Source organism: Brienomyrus brachyistius, chromosome 4 (genome assembly GCF_023856365.1).
Source record: "Brienomyrus brachyistius isolate T26 chromosome 4, BBRACH_0.4, whole genome shotgun sequence".
In the NCBI taxonomy this organism is placed as follows: domain Eukaryota; kingdom Metazoa; phylum Chordata; class Actinopteri; order Osteoglossiformes; family Mormyridae; genus Brienomyrus; species Brienomyrus brachyistius.
Genome location: NC_064536.1, coordinates 6,119,005 through 6,131,181, shown reverse-complemented (window position 1 = coordinate 6,131,181; position 12,177 = coordinate 6,119,005). Strand labels below are relative to the sequence as shown.

Sequence of the window (12,177 nt, the reverse complement as noted above, 5' to 3'; positions counted from 1 at the left end):
GGGGTGAAGCACAGCGAAATATAGCACATGGTTTATAAAAAAAAAAAAAACTAAATTGGTGGAACGGCACAGAAGATGGCAGAAACGGTTTAACATGGAACCCAACATGGTAGAGTGATGATTCACAGTGTGATTACACAGACACAGCATAAACAGCGTTAACTCGTACATGGATACAGGTAACTCTCCACCGCTATCTGAGACACACGTAACACGAGTTCATGCTAATTCAAAAAGCCAACATGCGTCTAAGTAAATTTACACCTTTATCTTTTCATTCATGAAATATGTGCTCTTTATTCTCTATCACTAGTATATTTGTTGCTGTAAGGCGTCTTGAAAGGCATGGGAAGGTAAATCCGATTTAGGGAGAATTTGACTTTCGTAAGAGTTTGTGGGCTGGATTACTTGCGTCATGAGATCTGCCTGTAAACACACACACACACACACACAAACGTGTGTAGGAGGACACAGTAAACAGACCTTCACAGAGGTCAGTACTGCAGCCATCCCCGCTGCTCTGACAAACAGGACTTGGACTTGAAGGTCCGCCCTGCCAGGCACACAGTCCCCTTCAGGGTGAGATGCAGCACAAACCAGGCGGCTGCTTCCAGCTACCGCCTTCCCATGGACATGGATGCTGCCTCAGGCTCCCTCTGCTGGGAAGCACTGTTACTGCGGTTGGCTAACAGAGAACGCCTTCAATTTCACTTCAATGGACTCACCATGATGGACATGTCATCTTATGTTAGGCACAAAAAAACAAATAACCAGTTTGTGACAATAACTTATGATAAATCCAGGATGATTTTAAAAGCTATTTTTCCAAACCATTTAATGTGCAGGACGGTGTAACAAAGTGGTGACCGATTCAATCAGATTACTTTTTTCGTATCAGACTTGTTTCTGAATCAAATTTTAAGTAAACACTGAAAAAAAATCATCTTGACTTAGAGTCATAATCTTTATAGCAATACCCCATAATACCACCGATGATTCAGGAAACAAGTGAACTGATTTTTAATAAACAAAACAAAATCCCAAATCTGGGAGAAGAGAGGAAAACAAGACAGACACAGGCCAGATGCTGAAGTTAAACTGGATTTATTTCCATTGCAAAAAAGAATTCCATTATCTCCAGACCATGGTTAGATAACAAACATCGATAATAGTAGCATACAGGTTGGCTGGACCGACTGGAGATTTGCACATACAGGAATTATCAAAGGAGGCTCATCCTCCAGTCATTTTCCACATGAGGAGATCTGACCACAACGGCGGCGTGAGATCAGCAGTCTATTTGCATGGTGAACAGGGACAGACCAGGTGAAACCATTGGCTTTTCGGATCCGGTCTCCTGTATTGGCAATGATGGGACTGATGCATGGAGGGCAATACAGGTGGCGGGTGGACTGGTGGGAGGGGGGTCACTGATGATCCTACAATCTTCCGGCAAGCGCTGATGAGCAAACATCAAAGCCAGGAGAAACTCCTCTGTCTCTCTGAGGGGCAAACCCACCCCTGGCTTTTCCTGGATCCAGGTTGGGGGGGGGAATGTAAAACACACCCACGGCTTTATAAAATAATAAAAGTACTGTATTTACATCACGTCAGCTTGTTCATTGAAATTCTGACTTTTTTTTTTTTTTGCGTATTTTGCTTTCTGCATACCATTCTCTTTTTGTTTGTTTTTTTTTTAAGCCATACAGTTTTTACACTGCCCACAACTGCAGGAAATTCCTCGCGAGAAATAAGAAATGACGATCTCATAGCAGGACCACTTTGTCCCCCCTCTCGTCTTTTACTCCTTCCTTTTCCGTCTCTTCCTCGCCGCACTCCGTCTGCCGGGCCCTCCGTCCTGTCAGCTGCTATGCTGACTCGATGTGTGGTTCTGCGTGGACACAAAACAAGGACGATGACTGTTAATTTCGAGGGAGGGGTAAGATGCAACCGTGATGAGGTTTAAGGTGGATGCCCCTGCCCCATTTGGTGATATGGAGTGGGAGGGGTGTCAGGAGGATTAGTGGAAGCAGCCTTCCTCAAATCAGAATAGCCATGTTTGTCATCACGTGGTAAGCAATCGGGAGTTCATTTAAAATCAAGGGACCTGAACACATTGGTCAAGAGAATGGTCTAGTAACGACAATGGACTGGGGACCCAGCAAATGCAGACATAAGGTCAGACCGCCAGTGATGTTAATTATAGCCTAATTCTTGAAGTTCGCGTTTTTCTGGTGAGAAGAAACGGCCGGTGGAGAGACAAACATGACAAATCACACGCATGCGGCATGGAGCTGCAGATCAGGTCAGCAGGGGCAGAGTTCATTAGCAACACACACACACACACACACACACATACACGCCGCCCAGCTGGGCTCAGCCCTTGACAGCAAGTGTGAACGGCAGCCTGGTGTCCCGGGGGTCCGAATCCAGGTCATTTCTCGCGGCTGCTGGCTAATCCCGGCAGCTCTGTAACCTAGGTGCCCCGCTGGGCCGAAGGCGCCCTCTGGGGGATTTAACCAGGGCAGATGTCAGGCACCTGTCAGGGGTGTTATCAAACACCCCTCTCGCCACCCTCCCCCCCCAGAGGACCAGGGGTCAGGAGATTCAGAGCAGAGCCCTGTCTGCACAAATGGGTGCTTCAGTAACACACCAGCATGGTCATGCGTCCATTTTCACACCTCCTGTCCTGTCAAGGGTGTAGGGCATGTTATTATTGGTGTTAATATAATTAATATAACTATTTATCAGTGAAGCCTTCTAGCTGAAGATCTAAATATAACATACAATATAAGACACATTAATCCGAGACCTATTCCAATTATAGACATTTAGTTTTCTAAGGAACTCTAAGGAAAGTACAACAGCAGATTCCTGTTCTTTTTTTTGTTCCTGTGAAGGCCCAGTCACATAACCATAACATCTGTGTGTGTGTGCGCGTGTCCCCGTTCGGCACGTCGTGGGGGCCTGCCCACTCGGGTCACCCTTGGGGCCACCCTCCGCTGGCCATCCCCCCCACCTCACCGGGCTCCCTTTCAGCCTTGGGCGCCTTTCTGACAGGCGGCCGTGACACGTCTCCGTCCCCAAAAGGCCCTCCGGCGTGGCCGATCCTGGCACCCGGGCCGGACAGTGCCGCGGGACAGAAGCCGAAGCCTTATTAACAAACAGGGCGGCCATTTTGGCTCCCGGACTCCGGTGCAGAAGGTGACTTCAAATGGCAGAGCGCTGTCACCCCCCCGGGGATGGGGCTCCATGGATATAATGCGGGCTGGATACAGCTATTAGAGCGGAAGATAAGCCCCCGTGGGAGCCGACGGACACGGCCTGCCCTCCACCCCTTCTGGAAGCTTCTCAGCGGGGACAGTTTTTCAAGGACAGCGCTAAAAGGCCCCCGAGGCGGGGCGGGTGGCCCCGGCCGACGTAACTGCGGCGACCGGCGACATCTGTGCCACCGAGTTTCCTCTCCCGCTGCTGTGTCCTCGCACCTATAGCCTCACATCTGTCCGCCAACATGCGGAGCCCCCCCACCCAACATCACCTCCTAGGCGCCACCTTGAGGCCAGGTCACGTCACGTCACGTCACGCTGCTTTGCTTACAGCCGCTCACGGAATCCATCCAACATTCAGACAAGCAGTCCCGCTATATGCCAGCTTTATTAAACTGGTACATTATTTACAGGTTTTATTTATTCAATAACCAAGCCAATGTCTCCAAACAGATGTGTTTTATTGAACTGCCTCTTTACATGTAGGGTGAATATTGGTTATATGTAGAACAAAGGGTATGCTGGGACACAAATGTTTCACACTCTATACCTTTATGTCTCTGTGGTCTATTAAGCTAATTTCTTGAGCTGTCAATAACTTTAATTTTTAATATTTATAATTAGGATGACAATGTTAAAATGAGAAAGTAACATTTAAAAATTGTCCCAGTTGACTGATATCCACCCTATATACTTACACGTAATGCAACGGAATGAGTAATGAAAGACTTTTTCCCGGACAGTGGGGGCCACTTTCAGGGGCTTAGAAACCTGGCACGGCTCACCGGCGCCCCTTAACTGTCTATGCAGGTAAGCAGGAGTGAGGCTGGTGAGCACGGCGATGTCCACGGGCCGCCATGTCGCGGGACTCTCTCAGCCCGTCCGCAGACTGGCCAGCCGCCCACCTCCCCGTGTCAGACCAGCCCGGCTGTTGCCTTTGCTTTCATCTGATTACATCATATTGCAGCATCCACCCCCCCTCAACCCAAACCACCACCCCCCCCCCGGCCATCCACCACCCCCCCGGGGAACCCTGCGGAAGCCACGCCGATGAAAACAGGTGCGACTCGTTAATGCGTCTCCGAGCCGGCGAGTGGGGGGGGTGGGGGATTTAGAGACACTGCTTGGGCGGCGTTCCGGCCTCCCGGCGGGGAGGTAACGCGCGAGGGCCGCGGCTCTCCGGGACCCATGCCGCGCGCTTGCATCACTCCGGGTCCGGGCCAGTTGGAAGCGGAGCGCGGGGAATAGCGTCCCGCTTCTGATCCGTGGCCAGGCCCTCCACTGAGACCGGGGCGGCGGCCGGAAGGGGGCGGTCTCAGAAGTTCGGGGCGGGGGTGGGACGCTATGGAAGGAACCAGAGCCGCTGACCAGAGGGACTAAATTTTGGATGGATCGTTCACACGTTCCAGACGGGTACATACATACACATCCATGTTAGAATGGTGCTCAAAGCATCAAAGAGGGAGATGAGCACTTTCAGAGGTACAAGACAGGCAGACAGGTTACAGACCTGCTGTCCTTCCCCCGACCGCCCTCCCTGCCCACCCACTGGCCGGACTGGAGGCTGGCATGAGCACTGAGGTCAGCTTGCAGCTGTTTTCCATGCCGCGGGATGCTGGCTTGGCACCGGCCTGCCCCTCCCTAGGACGGACATGACTCATCTCCACAAGCCACCGTCCGGACCCGCCAAGACTCACAAGCAGGGACGCCCCCCCCTCCTGAGGCAGGCGACCTTGGCCCGACCCTGGGCCTCCCCCTAAATCTCCGGTTACCTAAAAAAAAACTCACCGTACAATAAATTTAGCGATAACATGCCGGTCAGTTACACAGGCAATAAAACAAACAACACTGAATAGTCAGTTGGGGGGGTTTTATATTGAGACTCACTTCATATTTCACTTCATATTTTGGTGAAAAAAACAAACAAAAAAAAATGTTTATTTTAACCAAAACCATTGCAACCAAAACTGACAGTACAGCAAAGCCACAGCACAGGACCTAGATGAGACTCATCCCTCCATCTCCGGAATCCTGTGCTCCTTGCCCCCTCCCTCTTCCCCCTCGTGTCAGTGTCTCCATCCACTCTTTTATTTTGGGAGGGGCGGGGGCATGGCAGGGAGGAGTCTGTTCCTTAGCATTCACCAGGGGCCGCTTTGAATTCTGTGTGCATAAACGTGGGCCATAGAAACTTGGGGGAGGGGGACTCGTTCGGAGTCATCAGTCAGGATTTTAATTAAGGTGTCGGGCACAATGCCGAGGAGGAGGGAGCTTGATGGATTTCTGATGACAAACGACAGACACGCGTCCTCCCGCACCTTTTCAAGGCTGTCGCCGTCTGCCCGGCTCTAGCAGTAGGACGTATCACCCCCTCCCTCCCCCGCCTGCTGCTTTGCCTCCTGTCATGCTGGGAGATTTCCCTTAGTCCTGGCAGGGTCTCTCGGGGCAGGACAGTTTTTATCGTTTTGCCCACCTCCCCAGGAGCTTTCGGAGAGATCCACCCCACCTGAGCCTCTCTCTGGGCTCCACACGCTCTGAGAAACAGTGCCCCCTATCAAGCCTCTGTGACTCACGCAGTCGGTGTATGGGATTGTCACAGGCACGCAGTGAAGCATTTCATGCAGCCAATGAGGGTGGTGTAACGGCCCCCCCCCCCCGCTGTCCAACACTGGGAGCCTTGGGAAAAAGTGCACAAGGATCAAGTTACTGCACATCTTATGAAGGATCTTCAGATGTCTGGGGATAGAAGGAGCCCCTTCGCACTGAAGTACTGTCCCGTTTTTAAGTAGAAACCCAAACGCATTTCTGAAATGAGCGTGCCAATCTGTATGAGAGCAGTTTAAAGTTTATGGCCGAAACGCTGTGGGTACTGGGGGGTGGGGTGGGGGATGTAATTCCTTCCTGATCCGAAACATCGCCAGGGGAACCGCTGTCCAGTTAAGTTCAAGGAAATTAAAAAAAATCACAGCTGGCATCCTGCATCGTCAACACTTACTAAGCCTCAGGGGTCCAGCTGCCGCAGCCTCAGTTTCACCGCGGCTCGCTGTGTCTCCTTGGAAACTGACCATTGCCTTTGATGTGGGGACCTCCAGGGACCCATGGAGGTAAAAGCAGGGGGGGGGGATGGGGTGGGGGATTTCCCTACAGGCTCTCTGCCCTGGACACACAGAGGGAGACTGGAACAACAGGCTGGGATCGAGTTCGGAGCCAAGCCAAGGAATTTGGCTGCATTACTGTTTTCACCATGTTTTCCTTTCCTAATGCAGGAGGATCCGCAGACTGGAAACGGACCGGACCAGACATACGACATTTCTAAACGTGAGGACACATGAAAGATTTATAGCATATTAAAATCTATTAAAAAAAAAAAAAACACAGGCTAAGGCCTGAACCTTCAGACGATCCAATGCAAAATGCTTTAAGATCTAGTTATTTATTTTATTGTTTCTCTCTCCACACCCTCCCTGTACTTCACTAAGAACATTACCGGCCCTCATTTGAGTATGAAGCGAGGTGTTGCCGGGGGGATTTAGGACCCTGGGCGCTGCAGCTGAAAAGGGGCGTTTCGGCAGCATTCCTGTAACGCGCTTGCTGCCAGACACCCGGTGAGAGCGCTCGATGCCCGCGGACCGGTCACACGTCCTTCACCGCCGCAAAGGCCGCCACTGCGAGAGATGATTGAGTTTCCAGGCCTCGCCGAACGTGCTGTTATTGACCGCCCCCAGCCTGCTGCATGACCTCGCTTGCTCTCCACCTCCTTCCTTCCCTCTCTCCCTGCCTCCCTCTCTCGTTAAACCTTTTATATGCATGCCTACAGGCACAAATTTAATCAGAAAATGACACGTGGAAAGGCACTCGGTGGATCCTACAGTATCCTATTCCTGTCTCAAGCTTCCATTGGACATTTATGAAGTAAACACCATCCAGATTGTGCGGAATGGGGGGGGGGGCATGCTTCATAAACAATATTAATCATTTTAGTAAGTGGACCCAGCTACTAATGGGTGTTGATGAGGAAAACCAATATTAAAAGGGAACTTGCTGTTCAAAACAGCTTGTCAGGGATTTTTGTTAAAAAGGGGCCCGGTTTATAACCCTTAACTTCAACGCCAGCCCTCATTTGTTTCAATGTCAACAAGCCATGGTACGTGTAACATCCTCAGGCTTTCCTTGAGGGCCACCGGCAGAGACACAGCAGACTGGGCAGCCGCCGCCCTACCCACTGCCCCTGCTTCACAAGGCCTACTCCTAGACGTGGGCCGCCTTTCTCTTTAACCTGCATGATGCCCCCCAGGAGCCCTTCAAAGGCGCCACTCTCATCGCACACCACCCCTCCCCCCCCCCCCAAGCCCTCCCAGCCTTCGATTTACCCACGAACTCTCTTCAAGCCGGCTCGATCCCTCCAATCGCCCTATTAACAAGCGTTGTTGTGAGCCTCTAAATGAGACTCATTACCTTGCCTAAGCAGACGAGCGAAGGTAGGCCCGCAAACATATAACCGGAGCGGCAGCGGTCCCGCTGTTCGGCGCCACGAAATCAACTTCTCCCGTGTTATCAGAGGGCTCATTAGAGGAGACTGATGGAGTAGGAAATGAGGAAATTACCACCCGAAAAAAACCACCTGCTCAATTATGGGCTGACGTCATTAGCCGACGTCTCGAGCTCCAGACAAAGACCAAAACAAAACACACAATCAATCACGTTCCCAGTGAGCTACCTTATGGGGAGATGCTGGGTTTAAGGCACTACGGCTACTGGAGGGATGTCAGACTGGGGTCCTGGCAGCTGCACTTCATCGGATTCTGCAGCTCCACAAAACCACAGAATCTCGTCATTTATTAAATCATTTGATTATTGAACACAAACAGTCCCGACCTGCACCTGTATCACACCTGTGAACCACAAACGGATTAAAATGCTTGGTTTTCTTTTGTTAATCTCATCACTGCTGATGGAATACCTCTTTATAATAACAAAGATAATATAGATACACGGTACGGGGTAAAAAAAAACCCATTAAACCACAGTAGAAATGTTTTGACTGCTCTCCACCTCCAGGGGGCAGACATAGATGGTGCTAGGCGGCGACTTAAAGGGGAAGTATTCTCAGAAGCCTGTTGCTAGATTTCCCTGCAGGTATCGCAGCGCCTTTCAGATCCAGTCCTTGAGAGACAAAGCGGAGCAGATTCCCAAACAAAGGCGTCCCCGAGTCCCAGCCCTGTCATGCCGTCTAGCTCCTTCTGAAGCTGGGGACGTCACTCCAGGCTGGCATCCGTATTTATCTCAATCGCTCCGTCATCCTGTCTGTTTCCCTTTAAAGAGTATGGAGGGAATGTTTGCGTCCTGGCATTATTGTAAATTAACTATCATTCAAAGTATCCTCTCGGCTGTACTCTAACGTTTCATCCGGAGTTAGCAAACCCTTCTGGGTCGTCGAGACGGTCCAGGGCGGTCCTCACATAAACAAAGCAAGTCTCTTTTAGGTGGGACCACTCCTCCTTTGTGATTTGGGGAGTTCACTGTCTGATGCTGTTAAACTGAAACAAACGGGATTTAAAACACATCATCTGGTCCAGACGATGTACAAATCTAAGAAACACTGTCACATGGGAGACTAAATTCTAGCGTAAAACATCAGTTTCGAATTACCTTAACAAGTCAGACTCAAAAACCCACTTATCTATGATAAATAGCTTCTCTGGAATGAACTAATTTGTTATTATTCTGTTTAACAGTAAAGCATTCTCCAGTGAATAGCAGCACGCCACGTTCACCCAGCTCCAAAAAAACAACGTCTGAGGGATGAGGCCATTTAGACTCATATAAATGTAGTAACACTCAGAGGAAAGGAGTTGGGGGGGGGGGGGGGGCGGAGACTGGTAGGGAAAATTCGAGCCCCCCAGCACTTCTGGAAGTTCAGAAGGAGGGTCTGTGTGCATCGTATCCCAAACACGGACCAGCTGCTGAAATATTAAGTCCCCTTTCCTGTCAGCTTCTCATGAAATATCCACACCAATACCTGTCGAAAGGCACCGGGTGAAGCTGGGGGGGGGGGGGGCATCTAACAGGGGTGTGAGTGGAGAGATATCCAGGCCCCCTTCCAGCCCCTGCCATTAAGTGACACGGGGAAGAGGCCTGAGACTGATCAGCGCGGCTGAGGGCCGGGGGCGGGAGGTGGGGGTCCTCGGTGGGCTGATTAGACAGCATCTCCTGTCGCGGGCCTTGCCCAGCTTCCGGATCCACAGCCTCGAAGGCAAATTAATAAAATATGCTGCTGGTTTTTCTTCCACTAGGCTTGGCAAGTTACTTCAAGGAGGCCAAGCCACCCCCCCCCCCCCATGAAAAAACCAAACAGCAAACAGGGCAGCAAGGGGGAGTAGCGCTGGCACCAGTGATCCCCTTCTATCTCACACGCAGGGTGTTGTGTCAGAAAATGTCAGAAGCAAAGAAGAGGACAAGAGAAACTGGAACCAACCAGAACGTAGGACATTAAAATAAAAGACGACTCCTGGATGCACGATGCTGGTTTGTGATACACGTACGATATTATGCAAGTGCAATTTAAAAATTCATCAAGCATAACCATTCAATATTAAACAGAGCTGACACACAGACACGTTCATATACATTTAGGTTTCAAATCCAGTATCGGGGGGGGGGGGGTCAGAAATCAATCAATATAAATGTGTAAACATGCCAAAGATGAGGGCAACTTCTTTAATGACCTTGGCTGGCAGAAGGGTTAGGGTCTGAGCGGCTGGTATTTGTGTCCATGTGCGCCTGTGCATGCCCGTGTGTGCACGTGTGCCAAGGCACGTGCCCGTGCGCCTGTGCATGCCCGTGTGTGCACGTGTGCCAAGGCACGTGCCCGTGCGCCAGTGCATGCCCGTGTGTGCACATGCCTGTGTGCGTGCATGTTGACAGTGCGCCTCACGTTCTGGCGCCCAGAGACTGATTCCTGCTTTGAAAGGAGCATAATTACGGCGAGGGGCTCCTCCTGTCAGCCGCCGGTGATTAATGCCGTTAATCTCGCCGCCTTAACCGCCGTCCTCCGCGCGCGTGTGTCACCGTATCCTCCAGCAGATCCCGAGGCCGGCCGTTCGCGTTTATGAATTATTCTAATGAACCAGTAACTCCTGAGGTGACTGTCATCACATATTCCCAGATTTATCTCCCTCCCTACCCCCCCCCCCCCCACCACCAGCGCCCCCTCCGAGGTGAAAACGCTGGGCGCCGTGGAGCGCCGGCTGTCGTGGCTGTGCTGCTTTTCCAGCGCTCCCTACAGGCCGCCTGGAGTGCGGATCGCAGGGAACGTGGCACTGCGCCTCTGACGCCGCGCAGGTTACAGGTACAGTCATGCCTCACTGGAAGTCATGCTACCTTTTGCAGGGTTTGCTCTGCCAAACAGGCCCCAGAAGTTACGCCTCTCCTAGACAGGAGAGGAAAGATAAAGGTTCTCCTCTTCACAGGAGGGATTTGATCTCCCTGTCAGATCATTCTGGTCATAATTTTGGTCACCGTTCGCTGGGAAATGTCCGCGATGATGTGGGAGTTGGGCCACCCATTCTGGTACCAGTTAACGGTCGAGGGTTTGAACATGCTGGAAGAGGTGTGAACTACTGGTAGACACTGCAGGCTATTTTTGAAGGATAAACATATGACTCATTACCATACTCCCACCATCCCAGGATGAGTACCCAGATGCCTCCTAAAGACGGCAGACCCCCCCAATCCCAGAAGAAATAAATAAATAAATGACGTACCTGTAGCTCTGTCTGGAAGAAGAACTTCTGGGGGCAATGGGAGCAGTCGTAGATCTTGTCCTCCTGCCCATGGGCTGAGAAGATGTGCTGCTGCAGCTTGCTGGCCTGGACAAAGACTGTGAAGGAGAAGAGGCATGTTAGGGAGCCCATCCGAAATTACTCAGCGAGCTCCGTGGTCAGGAAGGCGCCGCGCGCCAACCGGCAATCTGCTGGTGGATGGTGGAGTCGGCAATCTGAGCTGAACACCGAATCAGACTTTCCGTGTGGATTTCCTTCACAGGACGCCAATGATGGCAGCGTATAGAGCGCACATCAGGAAATGATACACATACATACACATGCCACAGAATGAAAACATCAGATGAATGCCATTAGTCTTCACCTGTGAATTAACGCAATAATTTAGCAGAGCAGCTAGTGAAAAGCAAAAGGTGAGGAGAGAGAGAAAGATAATTGCAAAAGACAGCAACCTTGGTCTCAGATTAGTCTGAAGTTTTGTCCTTTTATGCGTTTAGACTGCTCATATCAATAGCATGAATATTCATGTGGACTTGCAATTAATCTATGGCGACCAAGAAAATGACGACGGCAGCGAACATAAATACGACGGGCTGACAGGTGAAAAACACAGAACACACACAGGCCTAATTAAGCAACATTCCACACTGAAATAAAACCGATGAAACCCATGCTGTCTCTCGGAGGGAACCTTTGGTTCATTATCCCGATCCCATAAACCCCCGCATGGCGCGGCCCTCCTGCAGGAAGCCCTCGAACCTCTGCGACCTTGGGGCTTTTCGGGAGAGACGTCGGTATTTTGCACCTTGAATTTATCACCGGCCCACATCCTCAGTGCTACGCCAATGCCACGCTACATTCGGAAAAAACAAGGCAAGAACGAAAAGCGGGAACCTCTGAGGGTGCCTTCAACTGAGGGTGCAAGTGGCTTCAATAATATAAACAAGCTCAAATTTTAATGACTACAAAACAAGGCCCGCAGACTGCCAGAGTTCACCTGAGAGAGTGCGTATTAATAATTAAGCTGTATAAATGCCACAGGCAGAGTCAGGCTTGGCAGCAAGGCCGCCCGATAGGAGTCGGCTGAATGACGACCTTTTGAAACAAAGGGAGACAAAAAAAAAAAAACCACA

General features: G+C 50.8%; 1 protein-coding gene across 1 annotated transcript in view; it reads right to left on the bottom strand.

The window, feature by feature from the left end:
- Positions 1 to 1,088: 1,088 nt before the first annotated feature.
- Positions 1,089 to 12,177, bottom strand: part of LOC125739792 (zinc finger protein 521-like) — an 82,382-nt gene continuing 71,293 nt past the window's right edge. Inside the window, 2 exon segments of the mRNA XM_049010246.1 lie at positions 1,089 to 1,891; positions 11,027 to 11,142. Coding sequence (XP_048866203.1) covers positions 1,862 to 1,891; positions 11,027 to 11,142 — 146 coding nt within the window. The 3' untranslated portion in view covers positions 1,089 to 1,861.